Source organism: Rhincodon typus, chromosome 11 (assembly GCF_021869965.1).
Source record: "Rhincodon typus isolate 14 chromosome 11, sRhiTyp1.1, whole genome shotgun sequence".
Lineage (NCBI taxonomy): Eukaryota > Metazoa > Chordata > Chondrichthyes > Orectolobiformes > Rhincodontidae > Rhincodon > Rhincodon typus.
In genome coordinates this window covers 6743209-6762940 of record NC_063342.1, presented here as the reverse complement: position 1 = coordinate 6762940, position 19732 = coordinate 6743209, and the positions used below count along the sequence as shown (strand labels likewise).

General features: G+C 42.7%; 1 protein-coding gene across 2 annotated transcripts in view; it reads left to right on the top strand.

Moving 5' to 3' along the window:
- The window catches only part of LOC109913204 (SAM domain-containing protein SAMSN-1), a 72311-nt gene extending 53247 nt beyond the window's left edge, over positions 1-19064 (top strand). Inside the window, exons 5-8 of one of the 2 annotated variants that reach the window (XM_048603307.1) lie at positions 7142-7293; positions 10874-11080; positions 13283-13427; positions 16225-19064. In XM_048603307.1, coding sequence (XP_048459264.1) covers positions 7142-7293; positions 10874-11080; positions 13283-13427; positions 16225-16424 — 704 coding nt within the window. In that variant the 3' untranslated portion in view covers positions 16425-19064. Of the gene's footprint in view, positions 1-7138; positions 7294-10873; positions 11081-13282; positions 13428-16224 lie in introns of both variants that reach the window. The other variant, XM_020512690.2, reaches the window with a different exon arrangement.
- Positions 19065-19732: the final 668 nt, after the last annotated feature.

The window sequence follows — 19732 nt, the reverse complement described above, 5'->3', positions numbered from 1 at the left end:
TCCGAGACAGATTTTTCTTCAGCGGAGGTATTAAATGATATAGGGAAAAGGAGAGGATATGGTCATAGATCAGCCATGATCTCACTGAATTGTGAAACAGGTTTGAGGGGCTGAATAGCTTCCACATGTTCAATATGCCTATGTGTTTTTAAGATGTTTATTAATTATTATGATATTGAAAATGGGGGTGGCTGGGGAGTAAAGGCTGTTTGATTTGGGCAGCGTAGTTGTAGGCAGGAATCCATGTATTGAAATCTCCAGGAATATGGACAAACAGACTTGGCAATTTCCAGCAAAAATGTACATGGAAGTGAGAGGCTAGGATCATCTCTAGTCCTTACCACCATCCACATCGTCCTCTGCCAAACGGGGGAAAAGATCAGGATGCTACATCCAATAGACCTTCAGGGAACAGCCCGTGTGTTGGCCTATGTGAAGCCTCCTTTAAAGACTTGCATTGTTATAGTGTTTATATCAAAGATATATCAAAGCATTTTACAGTCAAATGAAGGACAATGAAAATATGATCGCTGTTGCAATATAGGAAATACGGCAACCAAAAGCCTTGAGGAAAGAAATAACTGCGGGATCCGTTATCAACGTTAGTTGAGGGTTAATATCTACTCAGAGTGAGCTTGCCGCCGCAGTGCAAAATTATAACATCTCAGATGACCTGAACTGTGCCCTTTCAAATAAAGGGGAAACAGAATAAATTAATAATTCATCAGCACCTATAACATCGAATCGTTGATAAGAAAACGTGGGTGGTTGTTTTTGTGACAGACAGGTAACCGCATTGTGAGCTCTAACAGACTTTGTTTGAGGTGTTTATCACCTGAATCAGCTGAGGTGGGTTAAGCCCAGCATACTCACTAGCTGTGGCCAGGGTAAAAAAAATGTCCTTTTTATCAGCTCGTTCATCATATGTTACACTGCACCACATTTGAAAAGTACAACAGCCAATGCATCATAACAGATTCAAGCTTAAATTATAATCAAGGACTCAGGAAATCAAGAGATAGCAGGTCGTACTAGGACCCCAGCTATTCATAATTTATGTTAGTGATTTAGATGAGGGAACTAAATGTAATATCTCCATATTTGCTGGGTGGGAGGGTGAGCGGTGAGGATACAAAGATGCTTCAGTGTGATTTTTAAAAAATTCATTCATGGATGAGGGCGTCACTGTCAATGCAGCATTTATTTGCCCATCCCTAATTGTCCAGAGGGCAGTTAAGAGTCAATCACATTGCTCTGGGTCTGGAGTCACATGTAGGCCAGACCAGGTAAGGATGACAGTTTCCTTCCCTAAAGGACGTTAATGAACCAGATGGGTTTTTCCAACAATCGGCAATGGATTCATGGTCACCATTAGATTCTTAATTCCAGATATTTTATTGAATTCAAATTCCACCATCTGCCATGGTGGGATTTGAACCCTGGTCCTCAGAATTTAACCTGGGTCTCTGGATTAGCAGTCTAGCGATAATACCACTAGGCCATCACCTCCCCTTTGGGCAGTCTGAAGGAGTGGGCAAATAAATGCCAGGTGCAGAATGCTGTTGATGAGTATGAGGTTGTCCATTTTGGTAGCAAAAACAGGAAATTGGATTATTATTTGAGTGACAATAAAACTGAGGGGAAAGTGAATGAGACCTGAGTGTTTTTGTGCAGCAGTCGCCGAAAGTAAGCGTGTGGGTGCAGCAGGTGGTGATGAAGGCAAATAGTATGCTGGCCTTCATAGCGAGAGGAGCTGGGATGTCTTGTTGCAATTGTACAGGGCCTTGGTGAGAGCACACCTAGAGTACTGTGTGTGGTTTTGGTCTCCTTGTCTGAGGAAGGATGTTCTTGCTATAGAGTGAGTGCAGCGAAGGTTTACCAGGCTGATTCCAGGGAAGACGGGACTGATGTTTGAAGAGAGACTGAATCAGTTAGGATTGTATCTGCTGAAGTTCAGAAGAATAAGGGGTGATCTCATAGAAACCTATAAAATTGTAACAGGACTAGACAGGGGTAGATGCAAGAAGGAAGTTTCCATTGACAGGGAGTCCAGAGCCAGGGTTCACAGTTGAAGGATATGGGTAAATCATTTACGACTGAGCAGAAATTTCTTCACCCAGAAAGGGGTGAGTCTGTGGAATTATTTTTAACAGAGAGCAGTCAAGGCCAAAGCATTGTATAAGTTCAAGAAGAAGTTAGATATAGCACTTGGGGCTAAAGGGATCAGAGGATATTATTAAGGATATGATTTAGCTGGAGAGGGTTCAGAAGAGATTTACTGGGATGTTGCTGGGAATGGAGGGTTGGAGTTATAAGGAGAGGCTGGATACGCTGGGATGTTTTTCACTGGAGTGTAGGAGGTTGAGAGGTGACCTTATAGAGGATTACAAAATAATGAGCAGTTTAGATAACGTGAATAACAGACGTCTTTTTCCTAGGGTGGGAGATTTCAAGACTAGGGGGCATTTTGTAAGGTGAGCGGAGAAAGATTTAAAAAGGCATGAGGGGCAATTTTTTTACACCAAAAGTGTAAGTGGTTGATGTGTGTGATGAACTTCCAGAGGAAGTGGTGGATGTGGGTACATTTACAACCTTTCAAAGACATTTAGATAAGCACATGAATGAGAAATGTTTTAAGGGAATGGGCCAAGCATAGACAGGTGGGAACAGTTTAGATTGAGATTATGTTTGGCATGGACTCATTGGACTGAAGGGTCTGTTTCCATGCTGTATGACTCTTTGACATGGGGGAACAGGTGAGTACAGACTACTGAGTTGGATAATCAGCCATGATTATATTGAATGGAAATAATGCAATTGATACAATCTGTTGTAACCAGGAATTGCAACATATTAGTCTAGAACAGCCAATATGACAGTGGGATGTTGCATAAGACAATGGGTACATTTAGCTTTAAAACATAGAGCAATAAGAACATTGAGAAATTGTAGGGAGAGTGAAATTGTGATAATGTTGGTGAGCTAATAGCCCAAAGCTCAGGACAATGCTCTAACAGTATGGATGCAAGTCCCACTACAGCTCCTGGTGGCATTTCAATTTAATTAGTAAAATCAGGACTAGAAATCAGGCCATGAAATTATTGTCACTGTTCCGAACAAGAGTCAAATTGGATTCAGCCTGTTTAGTTCTCTCTCCACAGATGCTGCAAGACTTGCACAGTTTCTCTGGCACTTTCTGTTTTTAAGTAAAGCCATCGCTAATCGTTGTCAAAACCTGTCAGTTTCACCTATGTCCTTTAGAGAATGAAACCTGCCATTCTTAACTGGTCTGACCGACATGAGACTCCGGGCCCACAGCAATGTGGTTGACTCTAAACTGCACATTGAGATGGCCCAGCAAGTCACTAATTTCAGGGGTAATTATGGATGGGAAGCAAATGCTGCCCTGACCATGCCCCAAGGAATAAATTATTCAATATCTGCTTTCTCCATTCACTCAGCACAGGTCCCAGTCCAGAAATGACTTGATTTTTAAATTCTGACCCCTGCTTGCCAGATCTTACAAACAGCACAGAAATAGACTCTAATTACCCGTGAAATGAGTGACTTGCTGGGCCATCTGAATGTGAAGTTCAGAATACACAAACATCAACTAGCAGCAAATCGACACGACACACTTTCCTTAATATCAGTACATTTGGACACAAGGCCATCAGTTTAACTGGGACAAGATAACCATTGTAGATCAAGCCAAACATAGACATTCCTAGAGGCGTGGTCTCAGCCCATAATGCAATCGACAAACATATAGAATTGGACTCCACATGCAAACCCAGGAACAAAACAGGAAATGACACTACTCACCATAACGGATGAGACAGTATAAATTCCAAGCAGAATAGAACAACATCGCTTCATCCGAAACCTCACTGATGATGTTGCGTTGCATGGTGATGAAACATCTGAACAAAAACAAGCCAGCTCGCGAGGAAAGCAACAACATCAACCACAACAATGGTGTTTAGTGATGGACATGGAATATAACAGTAAGAAGCTCTTGTTACAACTGTCCAGGAGATTGGTGAAACCACACCTAGAGTGCTGTATGCAGTTTCAGTCAGCTTACTAGTAAGGATGGACAAACTTCCTTTGGAAGTAGGTTAGAGAAGATATACTTGACAGATTCTTGGGAACTGTTTCATGAGGGAAGGTTGACCAGGTTGGTACTTTTAATTGACATTTAGTAGAAATTTTAAAAAATTTATTCATTTGTGGGATGTGGGCGTCGCTGGCTGGGCCCAGCATATATTGCCTGTCCCTGGTTGCCCCTTGAGAAGGTGGTGGTGAGCTGCCTTCCTGATTCTCTGCAGTTCGCCTGATGTGGATTGACCCAGAATGCTATTAGGGAGGGAATTCCAGGATTTTGACCCTGCCACAGTGAAGGAACGGCGATATATTTCCAAGTCAGGATGGTGAGTTTTGGAGGGGAACATGAAGGTGGTGGTGTTCCCATATATCTGCTGCTTTGTCCATACAGATGAAAGTGGTCATGGGTTTGGAAGGTGCTGTCTGAGGATCTTTGGTGAATTTCTGCTGTGCATCTTGTAGATAGCACACACTGCTGCTACTGAGCGTCAGTGACGGAGGGAATGGATGCTTGTGGATGTATTGCCAATCAAGCGCTGAGAAGTTATCTTATTGAAACATTTTTCTTTTCATTCACTTATGAATACAATTATTGCCTGTTCCTATTGGCCTTGAAAGGTGGCGATGAACTTCCTTCTTGAACCGCTGCTATATAAGATGAGATTCTGACAGGGTAGATACTGAAGTGCTATTTCTCCTCCTGGGAAATCTAGATTCAGGAAGCATAATTTATAGATATAAATATTTCATATAAATGAAACACAGAATTGCAGACACTGGAGATCTGAAAGAAAAACAGATATTGCTGGAGAGATTCAGTTGGTCTGGCAGCAGACCTGTTGAGTTTCTCCAGCAATTTCTGATTTTGTAATATTCCAGTTAAGATGTAGTAAAGGAGCAATTTCTTCTCCCAGAGGGTCATCGTATTTGTTAGTCTTGTTCCAGACTGCTGTTGGAGCTGATTATTGAATATATTCAAGGCTGAGTTTGATTTCTGTTTGAAAGGGGAATGAAAGTTCTTTTTGGCGAGGATGGGCAGTGGCAAGGAGAAAAGTGTAGCTAAGGTCACATCAGCTGTGATCTTGTTGACTGGCACAGCAGCCTCAAGAGGCTGTTTTTCTTTAAGACCATATTTCAAAAGAGTTTTACTAGCTTTAAAGCACTTTTGGCTGTCCTTGGGTTGTTAAAGGGCTCTATATAAATTTCTTTAACTTATTTTATTTAAATTCTACACCAAATTGGGGTTCAGAATTGGCTTGCCCATAGAAGATAAAAGGTATTGGTGGAAGGGTGTTTTTCTGGTTGAAGGTCCGTGACTAGTGGGGTTCTGCAGGGATCCGAACCGGGACCTCTGCTGTTCGTGATATGTATAAATGACTTGGATGAAAATTTAGATGGGTGGGTTAGTAAGTTTGCAGACAATAAAAAGATCGATAGATTTGTGGATAGTGTGGAAGGTTGTCAAAGGATACAGCGGGATATAGATCAGTAGCAGATATGGGTGGAGAAATGGCAGATGGAGTTTAATCTGGGTAAGAGTGAGGTGCTGCACTTTGGGTGATCAAATGTTAAGGAAAAGTATACAGTTAGCGGCAGGACTCTGAACAAAATTAATGTACAGAAGGATCTTGGAGTTCAAGTCCATAGCTCCCTGAAAGTAGCCATACAAGTTGATAGGGTGGTAAAGAAGTCACACGGCATGCTTGCCTTTATCGGTCGGGGAATTGAGTACAAGAGTCAGGATGTCATGTTGCAGCTTTGTAAGACTTTCTTTAGGCCACACTTAGAGTATTGCATTCAGTTCTGGTCACTATATTACTGGAAGGATGTGGAGGCTTTGGAGAGGGTGCAGAAGAGGTTTACCAGGATGCTGAGATAACAAGGTGTAGAGCTGGATGAACACAGCTGGCCAAGCAGCATCAGAGGAGCAGGAAGGCTGACGTTTCGGGTCTAGACCCTACTTCAGAAATGGCATTTGTGGATAGTGTGGAAGGTTGTCAAAGGATACAGCGGGATATAGATTAGTTGCAGGTATGGGTGGAGAAATGGCAGATGGAGTTTAATCTGGGTAAGAATGAGGTGCTGCACTTTGGGTGATCAAATGTTAAGGAAAAGTATACAGTTAGTGGCAGGACTCTGAACAAAATTAATGTCCAGAAGGATCTGAATTTCTGAAGAAGGGTCAGACCCGAAACGTCAGCTTTCCTGCTCCTCTGATGCTGCTTGGCCTGCTGTGTTCATCCAGCTCTACACCTTGTTATCTCAGATTCTCCAGCATCTGCAGTTCCTACTATCTCTTACCAGGATGCTGCCTGGATTAGAGGGCATGAGCTATAAGGAGAGGCTAGAAAAAACTCAGGTTGTTTTCTCTGGAGCGACGAAGGCTGAGGGGAGACTTGATAGAAATCAGTAAAATTATGAGATGCATAGATAGGGTAGAGTTGGAATGTTTAATACGAAGGGGCATACATTTAAGGTGAGAGGTGGGAAGTTCAAAGGAGATGCTTTTACACAGAGAGTGGTAGGAGCGTAGAATGAACTGCCAGAGGTGGTGGTGGAGGCAGACATATTAGGGGCATTTAAGGGGCTTTTGGATAAGCATATGAACATGCAAGGAATGGCAGACAGATGGGATTAGTTTCATTTAGCGTGATATTCAGCAGAAAATTGAGGGCCGAAAGGCCCATTTCTGAGCTGTACAGTTCTAAGTTCTATGTATTTACAGTGGGAGGTTGTGATTGGCCTCCAAAGTTGCTAAACAACTGTTGATGTAAGTAGCACTTAGCTCACAAAGAAGGATATACTTGAGAGAAGGTAACACTAATGGGCCGAAGGGCCTTTTCTGTGCTGTATGACTGTATGATTCTGTGACTGAAAGGGAAGTAAGAAAAAGGTAGATTACGGGAGGCTGAAAGACACAGACATTGCAGAGTTTTGAGAATGCTCTTGTGAAGAGGGAGGGAGGTATGGTTTGGGAAGACTTGTCGACTGAGCTGGCTTTAGCAGTCCTGATGCTTCCTTTTCTCCTAAGCAGGTGGCATTGCAAGTGGCTCAGACGCAGCAAGTAACCGGGACAGTCTCAGGCTGGATGAGGAGGTTCCTTACACAGGCCCATTCTGTGGAAGAGCAAAGGTTCACACTGACTTCACCCCAAGCCCCTATGACACCGACTCCCTCAAGCTGAAGGTAAGAACATGCTGATTTATTTGGGCTAGGGCATCTGAGACTTGCGTGAGTCAAAAGAATGTAGGTTCAAGTCCCACTCAGGAACACAATCCAGGATAATATGTGATAATTAAGAAGCAATGAGGATTTTTTTTCCTCCCAGATGGTAGTGTGATTTTGGAACTCTGCTTCAGAAGGCATTGAATATTTTTTAAGGCATAGATTGACAGATTCTTGTCAGATAGGGGAATCAAAGGTTATTTGGGATAGATGGGATAGTAGAATGTGAATCATAAAGAGATTTAGCCATGATCATGTTGAGCCATTCTTCTTGTATGACAGAACAGGCCCAAGGAGCTAAATGGCCTACCTTTTCCCCTAATTTGTACATTTAGGCATTGTTACTCCTCACTGGAGGAGCGCACTGGAAATCAAGCCCGTCTATTGCTGGGGTTATCGCAAAAGTTTAAAATTTTATAAAGTAGCAAAATTCTCCAATTTTTCAATCTGTTAGTCTTGGGCTGATAGAAGTCATGGACCAGGTTTTGGTACTTAACAAGGATTGCTACTCAAGCTACGAGGTAAACAGTTATGAACCATTGATATATAACTGTACTCGTTAAAAGTCTAAACTCCCTTATAAAACTCATCCTACAGACACACGCACACACACAAATCCATACACAAACACACACAAAAAGACACACATATATGCACACACACACACACACATATACACACACACCTGGGGGAGGCAACTTAATCGTGCCAGATCACAGGACTCACTGAGATGATCCTTTGGTTTGTCAGGACTTGCTGCTCCTCAATCTTCCTTCCCCAGGTACTTTCAGTTCTTTGCAGCAGGCACAGGGTGACTGGTTCAGACATTATAAAGTCTCTGATTTATTGGTTAAGATCTACAGTTGGCAGCAACTGATGAGGGGAAATAAATTGGCTTTCTTCAGGCTTGAGGTCATTTTATTACATAGAAAAGGTCCACTGCTTCCCTTTTGGAGGTCTGATGGATTCTGACCAAACTTTCATACCCATAAGCTCTTCAGCCACCTGGGAGCCAATCACATAGCTGTTGGCAGGCAGAAAGCCTTTATCATTGATAACTGGTCACCAATACATAGACCAATCAGCTACTTGTTGCTGGCCAAAACTCCCTCTGTACATAGCCCCGCCTCCTCCGGACCCTGCCCCCCCCAACCCTGGCTCCAGCTCCTCTGCTGTAATCTCCCTCATTGCTTGAGAAAACAGCAGCGTAAACACCACTTACACTGACAATCAGGTAACTCACTTTTAAAAACTACATCAGTCTATTCTATAATGCTCAGGTTTTTAAAGAAGCCTTCCCAATTCAGTCCATAGTCTAAAATACAGGAAAATATAGGATACAGTTTTAATGTCATATATTCAATTCCAGCCTCGGATGACTGTCAGTGTGGAGTTTGCACATTCTCCCTGTGTCTGCGTGGGTTTCCTCCGGGTGCTCTGGTTTCCTCCCACACTCCAAAAATGTGCAGAGTAGCCATACTAAATTGAGGAGGTGATGGCTTACTGGCATTATCAGTAGAATATTAATCCAGAGATCTAAGTAATGTCCTGGGGATCAGGGTTTGAATCCCACCTTGGTGGAATTTGAATTAAATGAGAAAAACAAAATCTGGAATTAACAGTCTAATGATGACCATGAATCCATTGTCAATTGTTGGAAAAACCCATCTGGTTCACTAATGTCCTTTAGGGAAGGAACCTTCCATCCTTACCTGGTGTGGCCTACATACGCCTCCAGACCCACAGCAATGTGGTTGACTCCTAAATTGCCCTCTGGGCAATTAGGATAGGGCAATAAATGCTGGCCCAGCCAAAAATGCCCTCATCCCGTGAATAAATAAAAAAACATTGCTCATAGTGTCTGGGGATGTGCAATTTAAGTGGATTAGTCATGGTAAAAACTCCATGTGGGGTTATAGAGATGGGATGGGGTTGGGTGGGATGCACTTTGGAGGGTTGGTGCACTCTCAATGGGCTGAAAGGGCTCTTTCTGTATTGTAGGGATTCTATGATAGAGATTCCAGTGTAGAACTGGCAGACTGTTGCCTGACTAAAGGTGAGATCTTTAACCAAGGCACAGCTTACCCTCTCAGATTGATGTAAAAAAGTCGCAAAGCATTATTTTGGACAGGTGCAAGGGGAATTTTCCCTGCTGTCCTGAAGAATATTTATTCATCGATTAACATCACTGAAAAATACAAAGTCAATGACCTTATCCTCACTGATCTGAAACATTAACTTCCTTCCCAATTCTGCCCGAACTGTTGAATATTTCCAGCGTTTTCTGATTTTATGTAAGATTTCCAGTGTACACAGTGCTTTACTTTTGCTAGAAAGCAGCCCCTCTGGCAGAGTTTCATTCCCTCAGTATGGCCCAGGAGTCTTAACCTGCAATTTCATTCTCCAAGACTCCAAGAACTTCAGTGCAGTGAGTAGAAGTGTTCAATGCAGAAATCCAAGGCTGTTACAAACCCATTTTAAGCCTTCTTCACTTTCCCAGTGTCTCCCCTACCACCCTCTATATGGCACGTCCCTCATATAGTCTCTGGGCAAGGAAACGACTGCAGAGAGACAATCAAAGATGTGACACATACTGGTCCAAAGCATCCTCTATGCTTCAAAATGGAGCTCATTTACAACCGATACATTTAGTTTCAAGTATTAATTGCCCAAATGGAGGTGGAGAGGAGAGAAGAGGGAAAGAGGACAGAGGGAATGGATGGGGAAAGGAGAGGTGACAATGGAAGGGGGATGGTGGGGAAGGAAGGGAAATGGGTCATGAAGACGAGAGAGTGGAGCAAGAGAAGAGAGAGAGAGAGCAGAGAAGGGAGAGAGGAAGGGAAGAGAGGAGATTGGGGAGGGATTGGATTAAGGAGGAGAGGAGGCTAGGTAAGGACTGAGAAGGGTAGGAAGAGGAGGGTGTGTGAGAGAAGAAGTGGGGATTAGAGGGGTGGAAGGGAAGGGGAGAAGAGTCATTGATATAGACATAGAGTCATACAGTACAGAAAAGGCCATTCGGTCCATTAGATCTGCATTGACAATAACTACCACTAGAGGCATGGTAATCCCAATTACCTGCACTTGTCCCAAATCCTTGATGTCATGATATTTCAAGTGCTCATCCAAATATTTTTTAAATGTCATAAGGTTTCTGGCCTCCCCTACCTTCCCAGGCAGTACATTCCAGATTCCCCCTACCCTCTGAGCAATAAAGTTATTTCTGAAATTCCCTCTGAATCCCCTGCACCTTACACTAAAACTATGCCCTCTCGTGACTGACCCCTCAACCAAGGGGAACAGCTGCTCCCTACTCACTCTGTCCATACCCCTCATAATCTTATACACCTCAATCAAGTCAGAGGAAGACAGCATACAGTAGGAGAGGGTAGAAGTACTATTTACCGAGTGTTAACCACCCAGTACCTATTATCCCCCTTCAGATGAAGTCAACCCTTCTCCTCGTCTTTGGCTCTGTCTCATTGGGTCATTCGAATTCAAAGGGCAAAGGTTAAGTAATGCCAACCTTGACATTTTCTTTCAGAAAGGCGACATCATCAATATCATTAACAAGCCAACCATGGGCACTTGGACGGGAATGCTAAATGGCAAGGTGGGAAATTTCAAGTTCATTTACGTGGATATCCTGCCCAATGAGGAAGCTGTGCCCAAGAAACTGAAGACAGATAGGAGGAGCAGGCAGCCAGTTCCCGATTCCTTACAGGAGCTACTGGAGAGATTCCAACTGCAGGTTTGTATGCTGCCTCCTCATTATGCTGGCTTTTGGTTGGGTACCCAAAGACTCCTTGACGTCTTCTCCATTCTTCAATTACGGGTCTTGATCGTAGAATCAAATCCCGACAGTGCAGAAAGAGTCCATTCAGCCCACTGCGTCTGCACTGACCCTCTGAACAGCGTCCTGCCCAGACCCTCACACTATCCCCATAACCCTGTATTTCCCATTTAACCTGCACATCCCCGGTCACTATGGGTAATTTCGCATGGTCAATCCACCTAATCTGTGGACTCTGGGAGGAAACCGGAGCACCCGGAGGAAACCCAAGCAGACACAGGGAGAATGTGCAAACTCCACACAGACAGTTGCCTGAGGGTGGAATTGAACCCAAGACCCCTGGCACTGTGAGGTGGCACTGCTAACCACTGAGCCACTTTACTACCCTGATGCTTATTATTGAGAAATCATTTGAACCACACTGAGAGTGGGGCGAGTGAAGGAGCAGCAGCTAATGTTAGCAAATGAGATCAGAATGATTAGAATAGAAGGGCTTTTTTTTGTGCTGTCGACCTCTATGATCTATGTAAGCATTTTCTGGACGGTTCACTATTATCCAGATTGGAGATCCTTCAAGTAATACAAAGGTTTATGCTAATAATCCAGAAAGAACGAGTTCAAATCCTGCCGTGGGTTGTGTGAGAATGTGAAACATATACATTTTTCAAATAAGCATTGCTAAAAAGGGACATGAAGTTGAAGATTTCATCTTTCATCTCACCAGGACTGAAAGACAAGAGAACCGACTCTTAACAGTCCTCCTGTAGTATCTCCATGTCAACCTGACACCAAACAATCAGCACTGTTTTCCCATGCTATATAAATTGCTCTTTCCTTTTTACAGTTTGGATTTCTTCCATCCCAGTTCTGTGTCTTTCTTCAGCAATGTTTATGTTCTGTACTGCCAAACAACTGTTTTTTAACAAATCTCGAAATTAATCTCAGAAAAGTGACCATGACATTGTTGACCATGTCACTAACAATGATCCCTCTAATTTTAACTGTTCCTCTGTAGACTCTTGCATACTGTATATCCAAAACAGCATGGAAATCAGACAGTTCAGGATGATTGAGTGTGTGTGAGGATTCTCAGCAAGTTTACTGCTAACATTGATCATGAATGTTCTTTAGGGAAGAGTCATAGAGACCTACAGCACAGATAAAGACCTTCCATCCCATTGAAACTGCACCAATCAAAAACAACCACCAAAATTTTCTAACCCCATTTTCCAGAACTTGGCCAATAGTCTTGTGTGTTTTGGCATCACAAGTGCACATCTGAATACTTCTTAAATGTTATGAGGGTTTCTGTCTCTCCCACCCTTACAGACAGGGGGTTCCAGATTCCCCACCACCCTCTGGGTGAAAAAAAATATTTTCCTCACATCTCATGTAAACCTTCTGCCCTTACATTCAACCTATGCCCCTGGTCGTTGAACCCTCCTGTCTGTGTCGTTACTAATTTTATATAAACCTCCAGTGATGTTCAGCACAAGCTGGAAGAACAGCGTCTTATCTTCTGCTTCGGGACCCTGCAGCCTCAGGAATCAATATCGAATTCAATAATTTTAGGGCCTAGCCACCTTCTCTTATGTTCTGTACCTAACCCAACATTCAAGGCCTTGCCTTCACACAAGTTATTTTCATCACAGCCAACTCATTCTCCCCATTACTCACTTTCCTCTTTCCCTTTTTTTGGGAAGTGGGCATCGCTGGCAAAGCCATTTATTATCCCAGATGGGCAGTTGAGAGTCAACCACATTGCTGTGGTCTAGAGTCACATGTAGACTAGATCCAGATAAGGATGGCAGCTTGCTTCCGTGAAGGACATTAATGAACCAGGTGGGTTCCAATCGATGATGGTTTCATGATCACCATTAGACTCTTAATTCCCCAATTGTTTTTTTCCTCCATTGAATTCAAATGCTGTTAGTCATGGTAGGATTTGAATTCAGTTTCCCAGAGCACTACATAAGTAGCTGGGTTAATAATCTAGTCTTAATACCACTAAACCATTGCCTCCCTCTCAACGGTCACTGAAAAAAATGTTTAGGCTTGAAGAAATAGGTATAGAGAAGCTGCACATTAAAGACACTGCTCTCTTCCTTGTCCCTATCCACATGTAATGGCTCTGGTTTGCTTGTTCTTTGGCCTGTGTAGGATCTTTATTCTGCGTTCCTTCTCAATGGCTACCAGTGTCTGGAAGACCTCAAGGATCTCAAGGAGAGTCACCTGATTGAACTTAACATCACAGATGCAGAACAGAGGGCACTGCTTCTGACTGCTGCTCAACAGGATTACAATGGTAAGGATGATATGACACATTTCCTTCATGCTGTAATGAAGGTGAATAAGTCCTTAATTTACCAGCAGCAGTTTTATCATCACTCCATCTCAAATATTTTATTTCACAGAAATATTCCAGGTTTTCTCAGTTTAATTCCTTGTGTATTTCCTTTCTCTCAAAATGTTAGTGTTTTGAAGTTTCTCTTCTGGTCTCTCCTAAATGAAAAGGATATTCAAAGTGAGTAAAGATACAATGTGGAGAAAGATGTGGAAGGGGTGGGCGCTTTTGGGGTTAAGGCTTTAACTTGCAGCTGGATGGTTCTTAATGTGATAAACATAAGAAATAGGAGAAGTTGTGGGCCGTTTGGTCCCTGTAGGTCGATTTGTCATTTGAAAAGGTCATCTCCTCAGTCTTCCAGAGTCACGCTGGAATGCAAAGATGAGCTCCAGCATCTTTTCTCCATTCCAAACCATCTCATAGAGTCATCGAGTCATACAGCACGGAAACAGATCCTTTGGGCCGACCATAATCGCAAACTAAACTAGTCCCACCTGTCTGCGCTCGGCCTATATCCCTCCAAACCTTTCCTATTCATGGACTCATCCAAATGCCTTTTAAACGTTGTAACTGTACTCACATCCACCACTTCCCCTGGAAGCTCACTCCACACACAAACCAGTCCATGTGTAAAAAATTTGCGTCTCATGTCTTTTATAAAACTTTCTCCTCTCACCTTAAACTATGCCTTGTTAGTTTTGAAATACCCCACCCTAGGGAAAAGGCACCTGCCATTCACCTTATCTATGTCCTTCATGATTTTATAAACTGCTATAAGGTCACCTCTCAACCTCCCATGCTACAATGAAATCCCCCACGCTAGGGAAAAGACACCTTATCTACATCCTTTATGATATTATTAACCTCTGTGAGGTCACCTCTCAACCTCCTATGCTCCAATGAAAAAGGTCCCAGCCTATCCAGCCTCTCATTTAACTCAAACCCTCTATTCCCGGCAATGTCCTGGTAAATCTTTTCTGAACCCTCTCCAATTTAATAATATCCTTCCTAAAACAGGGCAAACAGAACTGGACACAGTACTCAAGAAGAGGCCTCACCAACCTTAAAACCTTATACAACCTTAAAACTCCTTAAAGCATCTCTCCTTTGGCTCCACCAACATGAGAAACTCATAGACTCAGTGTGACTAAGATCAAAGGCATCTGATCATCCTGTGCACTTCTCTAACTTACACCAGCCCATAGGACAAAATTTTTTATAATGCTTCATCCCTACCCATAGAAACATGGAAGAAAAATGTTTTCAAGAAGGAGTTAGATATAGTTCTTAGTGCTAAAAGTATCAAAGGGTTTAAGCAAAAATGGGCACATGATACTAAGGTGGATGAACTGCTGTAGAAGCACACAAAAAGGAGCACGAGAAGGTCATTTGGCCCTTTCAGCCTGCTCCATCATTCAATACGATCATGGCTGATCATCCAACTCATCCCCTGTTCCCGCTTTCTTCACCCAGAGAGTGGTGTGGAATTCTCTGCCACAGAAAGCAGCTGAGGCAAAAACATTTAATGTTTTCAAGAAGGAATTAGGTATAGATTTTAGGACTAAAGGGATCATAGGATATGGGAAGAAGAGTACTGAGTTGGATCATTAGCCATGAACATATTGAATGATGGAGCGGGCTCGAAGGGCCGAGTGGTCTACTCCTGCTCCTAGTTTCTATGTTTCAATGTTTTCCTCCTCCCTTTCCTCTCCAAAGTCAGGAAACATGTCGTTGCCTCCTAGTGCTTGGACATCTTTACTGGAACTCCATATTTGAATGAATACTATTAGATTTCCATCCCTGCAACAGCTACTAAATCAGCTCCTTTTTAAAACACATTCATGGGATGTGAAGCATGCTGGCCAGCATTTATTGCCTGTCCTTAGTTGCCCCTTGAGAAGATGGTGGTGAGCTGCCTTCTTGAACCGCTGCAGTCCACCTGCTGTAGGTTGACCCACATTGCTATTAGGGAGGGAATTCAAGGATTTTGACCCAGTGACAGTAAAGGGATAGAGGTATATTTTCAAGTCAGGATGGTGAATGGCTTGGAGGGGATCTTATAGGTGATGGTGCTTCTGCTGCCCTTGTCCTTCTAGATGGAAGTGGTTGTGGGTTTGGAAAGCACTGCCTGAGGATCTTTGGTGAATTTCTGCAGTGCATCTTGTAGATAGTACACACTGCTGCTACTGAGCGTCGGTGGTGGAGGGAGTGGACACTTGTGGATGTGGTGCCAATCAAGCGGGCTGCTTTGTCCTGGATGGTGTCAAACTTCTAGAGTGTTGTTGGGGCTGCACTCATCCAGGCAAGTGGGGAGTATTCCATCACACTCCTGACTTGTACCTTGTAGATGGTGGACAGGATTTGGGGAGTCAGGAAGTGAGTTACATGCTGCAGTAATCCCAGCCTCTGACCTGCTCTTGTAGCCATTGTATTCATATGGTGAGTCTAGTTGAGTTTCTGGTTAATGGTAACCTCTAGGATGTTGATAGTAAGGGCAACATCATTGAATGTTAACTGACACTGTTTAGAACGTCTTATTTAAATCTCAGATGATACAGGGAGAGGGTCATTAGCCACAAGATCTTTTAACACCAGCTTCATATGTTGAATTCTGTCTAGAATTCGACAAAGAACGAGCACACAGGATATGAAACTCACAACCTGCTGTCTCATGGCTTCTCAATTATCCTTTCTTATTTAATAGCTAACAGATTGTAAAGGATAAAGGGAATTTTACATTTGCCCTTCTGTTTTACAGTCTTGAGTGACCAGGAAGAGGAAAGTGATGTTATAACTGAGAGCCAACCCTCCGACCTCAAGCTCGATCAAGCACACTTGAAGGAATGTCCCCGAGATTCTGGATGTTATGCTACCTCTGAAATCTCAGACAATGGGAAAGAAGACTTGGATCTGGAGAGTTTGCCGGAAATGGTTGAAGGTGCTTCCCTTGCTGACTGATTGCGAAGGGAATAATCACATTGTACAGTTTTGATTCAGACAGTAGGAGCCGATGGATACTGGAGAGTGTTTTCATTCTAGTTGCATTAATATTGAGCAGAGTTCCCTTATTTAACCTGAATTTACAAGAGAAAGAAAGGGGTACTGTTTAGGATTCACCATTAGATCTCCCAAAAAATAACTATGTTGATTGGCAAATTATTTCAACTCAATGAAATGAAACTCCAGGAAGCTGTATCCCCAGTACTCCACTCAATTGAGAGACTGGTCATGGCTGAATTTTGTGTGAGCGGTCAGTTAATGGATTGCCTCCATGTCTGATGTCCAAGCAGAAGATGGAGGCACGATACAGATGATGGGACCAGTATCCAATTACTCACAGCCAGCACTATCTATTGGAGCCATCTGCAGGTGAACTGTATCGATTTGAAAGAGGAATGCTTCGAGGATGATTTGGACTTTCAGCGTGTGACTGCTGCCAATACTCTGACTGTCCAGTCAAAGCCCCCAGACCTCCCACTGTCCTCCGTGAACCTTAGACAGAGTGGGGAATCAGTACAACCACCAGGAAATTTCAATCCCTTATAAAAGTGTCACTGATTGGCTCAATCATTATTTTCTTTTGGCGTTTCACCACTGCTGAGTCACTTCCCTGAAGCCTCCTCTGCAAAACTCACAAGGAAGGGGAAGAAGTTGGGAAGCTGTCCCTAAGATTATTCCCTCTAAATTTCCTGACTCTTGCGGACTACTTTAGCTCATTCCACAGGGCAAGGATAAATCAACCCAGTAAACCCCCTGTGGTTTTTTACAGCATTGCATTTGACCTTGTTTCATTTTGTTTTATTTGTATGTCAAGAGGGACTCAGATGAGTACATAAATAAGAACAATTTGCAGGGGCATAGGAAGAAAGTGGGATTAGTTGTTCGGCTCTGCCAAGTAATTAGTGCAGGCTAGATTGGCCAAGTGGATTTCTTCTGTACTGTGATCTCCTGCGAGGCCCCCAGAATAAGATCACTCCTCCGCTACAATGGATGAGCCCATAATCCACTGCAAAGATTGGCTGAACAAATTGACTGTGCCAAAACCAGAATGGAGTCACTGGCCGGTTTGATGAACTACAAATTGGGAAAACCAGTTGACCAGCTGACAAAAGCTGGACTATGTCCTGAGTGAGGTTGAGCTCCACAGTGATGAAAACCAAGAGGAGCCAGATATTGTCACCATTTTGGTTCTTTCCACCATGCCCCAAAGATTGGGTAGTTTCCCAAATTGCTGGGTCATGTCTGATTTCTTCTTTTCCCTAAGCCAGGGAAAGACATGTTCAGACATGATGGGGCTATAACTCACTCAGAGATAGTAAGAACTGCCAATGTTGGAGTCAGAGATAACACAGTGTAGAGCTGGAGGAACACAGCAGGCCAGGCAGCATCAGAGGAGCAGGACAGTTGATGTTTTGGGTCGGGACCCTTCTTCTGATGTTGCCTGGCCTGCTGTGCTCCTCCAGCTTCACACTGTGTTATTTCAGACATGATGGGCCTACGACGCCATAGCCATTCTGTGATTCTATGGGAATAAGGGAATGTAAAAGGGCCATTAATTAAAATTGTGGAAATGGATGTCCCTTTTGAACACTGGGACTATGTCACCAATGGCACTTGTGGTTTTGAAGAGAAGCTATTTTGTTAAATCCGTTTCATTTGATTGAAGCACCATGAGGCAAGAAGTGAGTTACTCCAGATACTATGTTTGTTAGCGATGAAAATAAGATCACCAACTCAAACTGGTCACATTCTTAGAAGATTTCACCAAAGTTACTGGCAGAAAATGGTGAAAAATCAAGAGAAATTTCCCCTGCAAGGAATGTGAATGTGTTCCAGAGAAAATTAGGCAAGTATCTGGTGAGAAAAAGGACTGGGTGAGGGTTAAGGAGAGAAGGTCAGTGATCTATGTGAGAAAGGAGAGGTTTGTCAGGTTTAATTTTCTCCTTATTGATCACATATAGTCACACAATCATACAGAGTTCATTAAAGTAACGTTAAGTATCATTCTCATATTTTTCAGACTTCACAGTTCATTTAGTGGTATGTGGTCCCTTTAAAATCTCTTTTGCACATTTGCAGAGGTGCAGGGACTTTTGGCATATGGACATCAATGTACACACATATAGAGACCTCAAAACATGTGAACATACATATAAACAAACAAATACATACATATTGGCATTGTAATGCAGACATGGTCGTTTAAATACATAACACCAACATAAAAAGCATGCGACCACTGCTGTCTTTTTTATTAAAAAAATGTTTTAATGATAAATGCAAACAGAAGCACTTTGGTGTAGCTAGCTTGGTCAGATATATGAATTTAACTGTGTTGGAAAAATCCCCTTTTGCTCCCTCCCTCCGTTGTACACAGTTTCCATGACAATTGCATGTTTTTCATCAGACCATGTCTTAGGCTTATTTTATTCGCAAATATTTATTAGATTTTTGAATTTTACCTAGTTAGCTTTGACATGATTGTTTCTGAAATTCCTTTCTTTATGACATTTCTGCATTAATTGTTCCCTCATACTGTTGTGTATTGTACTTCAGATCTTTAATTCATTTACTGGAAGATATTTCACACTCTTTAAATGTGGCTCAGTGAATAAGTTATACAAATGTTTAAAACCTTTTTAGAATGTTATATTTGCATTTTTGACTAATAAACTATCATAAAAACAGTCATCTTGTGTTCAGAAACTAATGTGTCTTTTTGACTGTGTTAAATTGATTCCTATTGGAGGACTGTTCACACTAACATTTATCCTTGTTTGAGAAGGAGATGGATGGTTTACCTCACAAGAACATAGCGATTACAGGAGGTCATTCGGCCCCTTGAGATTATTTCAACCTTTGATTGCATCATGTCTAATGGTGTACCTCATCACCCTTTCCTTGCCTTGGTTCTGACTGAAGCATGGAGCCCTTTCATTTCTGTGAAAATCAGAGGCCACTCCCTCTCTCTCTCGAACAAGACCTTCCATAATTTGAAAGACTCACATTAGGTCATCCAATCTCTTTTTCGAGAGAAGGACATCCAGTTAGTCGCTCCTTTCCTGATGTGCATAGAAACACGTACTAATACATGAACATGAAACAAAAGGAGGGCATTCAGCCCTGCAGAGATAGTGGGAACTGCCGATGCTGGAGAATCTGAGATAACAAGGTGTAGAGCTGGATGAACACAGCAGGCCAAGCAGCATCAGAGGAGCAGGAAAGCTGACGTTTCGGGTCTGGACCCTTCTTCAGAAAATGATGAA